We start from the raw sequence: 9,015 nt of genomic DNA on the forward strand, positions 1-9,015 counted from the left end.
TGCTTCTCGCCTGGGATAGGCTGTATAGATGTAACTCAGGCTGACCGTGCAATGATTTCCTTCTAGGTTGGGAACCATCTTTACTTTAGAACAAAGATTCCACCACAATAGGTATCCTGCTGGATTTGGAGCATATTAGGAAGCCTGTGGCCAGAAAAGCCTGGTTTCCCTCCAGAATCTCTCACTGGCTCTATTTGAGTCGGCTTGTGGAAACTTCAGAAGGACTGAGTGTTTCTGTTTAATAATGCAGATAAATGTGGATGTATGTTCCATTTCAGTCTGTACACTATGATTTGTGCTGAGCTGTCCATGTTCAGGAGGCTGTGCACTACCGGGGGGGGGGGGGGGGGGGGGGGTCATCATCTCTGACTAACTTTTAACTGTCACTTTTTGGAATTGATTTAATGGAATATTGTCTGAAACTTACAGTCGGGCATAAACACATCCATCCTCCGATCCACCCAACTCTCTCTTTCCAGTAAAGAGATACAGTCTGACTCATTTCAAGTCTCTTTTTCAAAGGTCTAAAATCTACATTTTCCATGTAAACAGCCTGTATTTGCAGTCTAAGAAACGGTGCTCATTTCTTCTAAACTCCAGAAGGACTGATGGTTTCCAAACAGCTTCTTTCACACACAGTCCTATCTGTGTTCATTTTAAACCACAACAGTGCAGGAGGAATACACACAGCAGCTTTCATTTCAAACAGCTTTCCCTGATAAGAAATATGGCTAACAATGTGATGTCTGCATCAATAGGGCACTTCAGCCCAACATCCAAGAGTCATGTAGGCTCAAATCCACATCAAAGCCCAGCCGATGCCGCTATGAAAGCTAAGCAACAATGAGCAATAATTAAAGCAACATGAATATCAAGCTATACCCCCTCCCTCCCCCCAAACACACATGCATACACACATCTTTCCTCTTTGTCACAGAATATGAAAAAGCTATGTTTGATGTCTGTCATGACAAATACCAGCCCCGCTCAACAAGCAGCAACCTGCCGCACAATAAGTCAGACCAAGTCATTTTCACCTGAATACAGCACACACATCCAGTCACTCTAACGCACTAAGCAGCCCATCATTATTCAAAGCGCGCGGGGGGGGGGTTAAAAATATATAGCAGCAATGTACGGTCGGAGCAAATGTAACGCACTTCCAGCGTGCTGCTTAATGAGCCAATATGCAAGAATATGCCTTGGTTGTATTGATTCAGCCACTTTTCCTCCATTCACGAACAGTCAGGCTCATTTACTTCATTTATCATGTAATTAATATCCAGAACGGGCTCATTTTTATACTTTTTTTCGGCCCCCTCTCTTTAATTAATTCTCTTTTTTTTCTGCTCACTGAGTGAAGGGGTTATTTAGAGAGTGTTAGAGACTTTTAAAATGCAGGTTCAAAATGTATAAATAAATAAATGTGTGCTGGATCAATTCAATAACTGATTGAAAACAAAGTGTTAAAGAGCTTCGTGAAAAGTTGTGGTGCGAGTGGCCAACATGCGCTTGTGCGTTACAGCGCGGATAAATGTTGGACGCCCTCTCCTCCCCTTCTTTGAATAGGTGTTCTTAAGACAGAGTTCATTATAGGAGTGGAAATTTAACAAGAGAGGGTCCCTTATACCTCTTCAGCATCGACATCCTCCTCGCTGTCAGTGGGCTCTGGAGCTTTCACGAACCACCACTGGATCTCCAAATACACCGACGCGGTTCCACTCTGGAAAGCACACGCCATTTCTATGTTTTGCCCCTCTTTAACCGTCATGTTGGAGGGCAGATCCGTGAAGCGACCTGCGGATGAGAGAAGGGAGGGGTTGGAGGAGGAAGAGGAGGAGGGGGCGGGTTATATTGATGAGGGGATAGTTTGTGGGATTTCTACAGGCAAAGAAATCACCGTACATTAATCACTTCAGCTGAGTCCCGCTGCATGAGGTGGACGTTTGGAAAGAAGCGCCCGATAAAGATGTGATGTTAATGCCCCCCCATTCTAATAGAGATACCGACGCGACTTCATCAGTGATAACGCACAGACGCAGCACGGTTAAATAATTCAGACACTTCCTTGGGCGCAGACTCAAGCAGATAATTTTTTTTAATGGAATTTTCCTCATTTTTCCATTTTGCGTATTTTTTTCAGAAGCAGCTGGGGAGGGGGGAAACATGATAAATTGGACTAAACCAGACGTAGAGGTAGCTCGTGAAAGTAAAGCAAAACTGATACAAAAAAAATGGAATTGAGAATTAAGAACAAAACACAAAACTTTCAAACCAAAAAAAACATGATGTAGATTTTTATTTAAATAAACAAATACATGAAAATAAAGAGAAACACTTCCCGCCTCGTAAGGTTTTTAATGGGGTCTGAATATTTTAACGGTGTATGAGGAGAAAGCGAGCAGGATGAAGGCGGGCAGGTGGAGTGGCGCGTCCGCGTCAGGACCATGGACAGCGGCTTGCAGCTGCTCTCCGCGGTGCTGAGACCTCCAACTATCGCCCCATTTTCTCCTGCCGGGCAGCCTGAAAAAGAACATTCTTTCCCTTACCAAGAAACCTTTTTTACTGCGGTAAATAAATACGACGAGAGTGAGACAAACAGCCGCGTGCTCTCCTCAACACCCGAAATGAACTGATTTCAAACAATCACCAGTTGCTTTTTCCCTCATCAGCGTGTTCAAACACAACCTTCCGTCATCTTCCATCGTGCGATTCATTTCCCTTCATCAGTCATCACAGTCCACTTGTCTCCGCCAAACAGCTTTATTTTTTTCCCAAAGAGACTGCGCACTTTCAGCACTTTCTCTGCGCGAGCAGCTCCCGGCAGGGCAGCAAAAGCCCGACACGACAAAACCCCCGACACTCACACCGACTGTTTGGTATCAATCTTACCTTCAAAGGAAAATCCGAACTGAACACAAAATCCGGCTAAGAAAACAAATCCAACAGTATCCTGAGAGGTCCACATCGTTCCAGTATAGAAGGAGTTGTTGTCGTCTTTTTTTTTTTTTTTTTTTTACATTAGATGAAAGAGGAAAAAAGACGTATGTTTCCCCCTGCAAAAGAAAAAGAGGAAAAAAAAGGAGAGAAAAACCTGCACACCAGCAAAATCAAGCAGTCGCGGGGCGCGCGTGCCTGAACGGTGATTTCCGAAGGTTAAACATGCTGGAAAAACTGCAGCTTGTCGTTGCTGAACTTAGGTTTTATTCTTATTTTCTTCCTCCGCGTCTTTCCGTCTCTGCGGGAGAGACTGTCGACTGCTCGGCTTTACTGAAGTCTGTGGAATAACCCGGCTGCGGTCTTCTTCTGCGCTACCGGAGAGACGTCAGTCTAGCGGATCAGTGTGGCATCCACACACTCCCCACCTCTGCGAACACACTCCTGATCCGGCCCAGTACTGTCACCTTGACCGTTTGGCTTCATGTACGAATTAACGAGCAAATAAATAAATATTAAAATTAATCTACATTGCTCATTGTGAAGACAATAATTTATTAGAATTTTTCATTCGGATTTCAACCAGTTAGTTATTTATTTTATTTTATTTTATTTTATTTTATTTTATTTTATTTCATTTTAAATGTTGCCTTACTTAAACACAGATAAGCATCTGCTTTAAAGAAAAAAATAATCAGTGCGTAATTGGTCAAAGATGCTGTAAAACTGTTGGAGCGACAGACAGGCGAAAGCATGAAAAAGCGGGTGGAGGTTGGTGGAGGTTGACCAGCGACCCGACAAGCGCACGACATGTCCTGAGTCATTAAACCTGCGGAGACGCTGGAGTATGATGAGTCTCCGGGGCGGACTGGGAACACTTTGCCCTTTGCTGCAATGGGTACAAACTGGGCCACTCTTTAAAATTTCCTCTTAATTGAATCTGAGACCAATCCGGGATCAAGGTTGAGCCCGGATTTTTTTGTAACCTTTATTTCATTGCAGACATTGCAAACCAGAAATGCAATGCCCCAAAATAAAAGAAAAAATAAATAAATAAAAGAAAATAAATAAATAAATAAATAAATAAGGCACCATCTGGATGTGATTAAGCAAATAAGAGGAATTACTGCATGTCAACCATGAAATGTTTACGGCTGTCTCGCCACCATCATTAAAATAGTATAAGATCAGGTTTTTGTGTCCATTCTCATATTCATTTAAAAATATCCCATGATATATTTGTGTTTTTGTTTTTATCTTTATTACTATTATTAGTAGGACTTGAATCAAAATATGTTGACATTTGAAGCACTCTTTAGAGGGGCAGGGTGTGGATGGGGGTCTGGTGGTCTTTAGTTATGTGATCAGAGAAACATCTAAAATAATGATTACTTAAATGACTGGTGAAATCAGATCATCAAAGCACAACAGAGATACTCAGGACTGTGTTTACCCGTAACAGTGAAAGTAAGAACATTTCCACGTGAACTATGTGACGGGAACTCAGTGGATCGGGACTGAACAGCTGTGTAGCCATAAGAAAACCACTAATCAGTGAGGATAATCAGAAAAAGGCTTCAGGTTGCTAGGGAGTACAAAGATTGGACTCTGGAGCAATGGAAGATGGTCATGTGGTCTGAGGAGTCCAGGTTTACCCTGTTCCAGAGTGATGAGAGGATAAGAGTAAGAGGAGAGAAGGAAGAAGTGATGCAGCCATCAGGCTTAGTGCTACTGTACAAGCCTGTAGGGGCAGTCTATGATCTGGGGTCGCTGCAGTTGGTCAGGTCTACGTTCAGCTGCCAGGGCAGACCATGATCAAGCCACTATAATAACTTGGTGTGTGTGTGTAGAAGGAAACACCAGGTATCATTGTCATGGTCTGTGGATCTGGGATTGGGGTTCTTTTCATCATTTTGAGTTCCCTTTCATGTTTTATTTTGTAATTTCTCCTCCTGGTCTGTCACGTTCTCTTTTATTTCCTGTTCATCAGCTGACCTGGTTTAATTAGCAAACACACACCACCTGTGTCTTGTCCTCAGTGTATTCATCCTTGGCTTCAGTTTTTCAATGTGAGATGATCTGTCGTGTTTCCCGGTTTGTCTGGAAGGTCCCTGCATTAAACCTTGTTCCTGCACCCGTCTGCAGGTTCAAGGATCAGGTCTTCTGCCTTTGAATCTCGCATTTGGGTTCTCTTCCTCCTTGACCCATGACAATCACATACACACAGGTTCTGAGACCTTTTGCATCATTTTATGGTAAAAACTTGGCTTAAAACACCATTGTACGCAATGTCCTGTCCTCTGCCCCCTGGTGGATACAAAAATAATACAAAAATGTACTTCAATAACATTGAGATTTCACACGGTAACAGTAAATATATAAAAGTAATTTTTGAAAGACCTTTTTTTATGACTTTTTACACCATCTTTACTTGGGTTGGGCTTTAAGCTGGGAGCACGTAAAAGCATAAGCCAGTTCAGCTCTCCAATGACCAGTTATTTCTATTTTTAACTGCTAAAGGAGACTGACATGTAATTTTTTTTTAAAGTGGTCATGAGCAAAAGTTCTCCAGACTTTCTGAAGGTCTCATTTTTCTGTGGGTTTTCAGTACAGACCTCAAACTAAAGAATGCACCTTTTGTTTGGTAATAAAACAATGCAACAGTAGGAATGTGTGTGTGTCAGACAGACATATTTTAATCAACATTCTTACATTTCTTAAGTGAAAAGAAAGTATAGAAAAATGACTGAACTGAGAAAGTTCAGCACGCCTGATCAGCTGCCGTCCGGCTGCAGTTTGTTCAGCTTGTTTTGGCTCAGAGGTTTTTCCTCCCATCTGTTCAGCAGAGGCACGTTTAGGTGTGTGTGTGTGTGTGTATGTGGGAGGGGGTGGGGGGGATTATTACTTCACATTTGTTGCACAGGTGTGCGTTGTTGTTTGAGACAATACAGCTAGCAACTGTTGAGGGGATCACAAGCCATTGATGTTATGATTCCTGTTTGTAAACTGTCTAATAATATGTTTCTCAACAGGTGTTTTCATAAAGCGATAGAATGTATTTACACTATTATTACAAAACATAATCACGAGATTACATTAAAATAACAGTTCATTACAAAACAGTGTCATTAGTCAAAGCCTTTCATCTACATGTCTTCCTTAGCTTCCCAACATCTATTATTCAAATTATTATCGTACGAGTAGAAGCATATCGCTCCTAAAATGGACATTAAAAAGACATTTCCTTCAAGGTGACATCCAATACTGAAGCATGCTTCAGGGGTCTTTGTTTTATAATATCATATAAACATAATATAAACTAAAGTTTTTGCTGTTGACTTCGTTTGTCCACCTGATGTTTGAGTTCTCGGCTGGACCGAGAAGTCAGAGGTTTCCAGGCCACGGATACTAAAATTTAATGTCGTGATTTTTCTTTTGCCCTGTGAGACTGTGCTCCATCATGCTAAGAAATGCAGAGATTGTTACCAAATTTCTCATGAATCAGTTCTTGGAAAACATTTTAATATATTTTGTAATATTTTATCTGAAAGTTTCTACTTTGTTAATGTAACTGATGCTTTCAGTATAAATACACCCCCTACTTTTTGCATAACTCTACTGCCAAATTTTGAAAAATGCCAAAAACTACAAGGGTTGGAGTGGGAGGTGTGGGGTAATCAGGGGGCGGAGAGATGGTGGGTCAGGATACACAGACAGAAATGACAGACAGCAGCTCAGCAGCCACTAGCAAGATGAAAAGCAAGATTCACAAAGAAGCTACGCCACAGAGCGTCTTTGAGGTGGAAGACTTTCCCTCCTGAATCTCCTCAGCTACACATGAACCAGGGGGTCCTAAAGCGTATCAGTCTGAGCCGTTAGTGCTGTTAGCTGCATGTAAGCAGCTCCAGCAGCTCTGGAAAGCTGTGGAGACTCGCAGCAGGTTGTGGCAGCTGCAGGAAGAGCTGCTGGAAGTTGCTACTGCTACGATTTGAGCTGCTGTCTGTCACCAGATGAGGATCAACGGGTAAAGAATAAAGTCCGGTGTTACTTTTACATCCCATTGCAGGAATATTTAATCAGAAACTCTGTGAAAGAATAGAAGCCTAAAACTAGCAAATCTGCACCAGATAAGTTCACATCCCTTCATATGCGTTGGTGGGTGTGGTTTTCTATGCCTGCAAGGCGAAGACCCGCCTACCTGCCTGCCACCATGTCATTTATCATGACATAAAGAAGCACTGAGTACGGCTCTACATCATGAAAACATAACCTGGTTTAACACTGCAGGGGGCGTTATGAACCATTTTTGACCCACAAAATCCTGTATTTTAAAGAAATTTAAAAATTACAAATTTTATCAACAGAATGGGTGATTTTCATCACAATTAATTAAAACTCTGTTGATTACAGTTCAATTAACATTTTTAGGGTGCACTACCCCTTTAATCGACTGCTGGAAGTTTTCTATTAGCATAATCCTGTTTAAACTGCCTTAAAATAAAAACTATAAAATGTAGAGCGATCATTTCTTTCTTTAGCTGAAAATTAAGACTCCCGTCTTTCAAGATGTAACATCGTTATGAATCAATGACATCATCATGTTACACTACGTGCAGTGACCAGCGGCCATAAATCCCAAACCGCCTCTGACACACTGACCCTCTGCTTGCGTATTCTCTCGGAGACTCCGCCATGTGGTCGTCACAAACCATGTAGTGTGGAGGGTGAGTGGGCCATTCAGTCCTCAGTCACAGAGTCTGGGTTGCAGTCTGCAATGCGCCACACTTACAACGAAGTTTGCAGCTGGCAGTGAAATGGAGGAAACAGCCTTCACATATGAGTTCCGCATGTCTCCCACTGACAGAAAATCAAGAAAAGTTTAGGAAGATAAAACAAAAATAGCAAATCTTAGTCTGTGCTGACGTTTGATTGGATGTAACTGCAATTAGCAGCATTCATTCATTTGTTTGACTGGAAATGTCTAATGGTGATGGGGTTTAAAGACGCGTGTTTGTGAATTTGAATCCCGCACAGTTTAAAAAGTGCAGAAAAGTCCTCAGGTTGATTCTTATTCAAAGTTCTGGGACAGTGGAATAAACCAGGCAGCTGGTGCGGCTCCACAATTTATATGATAGCCGTTTCACTAAAAAGGAATTTGGGGCATCTTTATGTTGCCATGGTGACAAGCGCTTTCCTTTCCCAGTGTAGGGAAGAGTGCATCCTATTCCTGGCTATCTTATTTATGCCCTCCCCCTACAATTAAAGTGCCCTCCACAGCTGCAAGTGTGAGTTCACTGGGAGTGACTCGGTAGGAAGGTTTGGGACTGAGCCACAGTGGTGAAAAAAAGGCGTGGGAGAGTAGGAGCATTCGGTGGGGCAGCAGCAGTAATTATCAGAGAGAATGAGCGATGGATAGAGAGAATATTTGTCTGTAGTTTCTAGTGTATTTTAGATAGTTTTAACATAGTTGTCAGTACTTTTTATCACAGTCAGTAGTTTGTTTGTTTTTTTTTAGTTTTGTTTACATTAGTGTAGGTAAGACAAATCATATAGTGGTTCCTTTCTTTGTTTTTACACATCTGGAGTAAATGGCCCTGTGAATGGGGGGAGCAGGTTGGGGAGCTGCTGTCAACACAAATTAACCTGAATCTATACATAAAACAAAGCTGAACAAAATAAATAAAAAACATCAGGATATAAAGCACGTAAAAATCCTCCACATGACACTACAGCGGAAAAAAATAACATTTCAGTTGCAAATCTAAACACTGCTGTACTCTTATAGAGTAAAGATTTTTTTCTTTATTTTTGTACATTTAAAAATGTTACTCATCCCAAATTTATGTGTATTTATTTAGTGAAATGTGTATTTCTTATATTTATGGCATAATTTCCACACTTTCATAAGTTAATTTGAGAAAATGAAGGAATTGAGCATACTTGAGGATACTGTAGGCAGATAAAGACCATCTCTGTTGCAGTTTTTAAAGGGTAGCAATTAACTCACCTGTAGCCACAGGTGTGGATATGTGCTTGATAGAGACTTTATGAGTCTGTTTTGTTATTAAAATCCTTTCT

General features: G+C 41.4%; 1 protein-coding gene across 1 annotated transcript in view; it reads right to left on the minus strand.

Annotated features, from left to right (window-relative positions):
* The window catches only part of vstm2a (V-set and transmembrane domain containing 2A), a 98,815-nt gene extending 95,394 nt beyond the window's left edge, over positions 1-3,421 (minus strand). Inside the window, exons 1-2 of the mRNA XM_041968795.1 lie at positions 2,893-3,421; positions 1,631-1,797 (exon numbers count right to left, since the gene is read on the minus strand). Coding sequence (XP_041824729.1) covers positions 1,631-1,797; positions 2,893-2,968 — 243 coding nt within the window. The 5' untranslated portion in view covers positions 2,969-3,421. The remainder of the gene's footprint in view (positions 1-1,630; positions 1,798-2,892) is intronic.
* Positions 3,422-9,015: the final 5,594 nt, after the last annotated feature.

Source organism: Melanotaenia boesemani, chromosome 18 (genome assembly GCF_017639745.1).
Source record: "Melanotaenia boesemani isolate fMelBoe1 chromosome 18, fMelBoe1.pri, whole genome shotgun sequence".
In the NCBI taxonomy this organism is placed as follows: Eukaryota; Metazoa; Chordata; class Actinopteri; order Atheriniformes; family Melanotaeniidae; genus Melanotaenia; species Melanotaenia boesemani.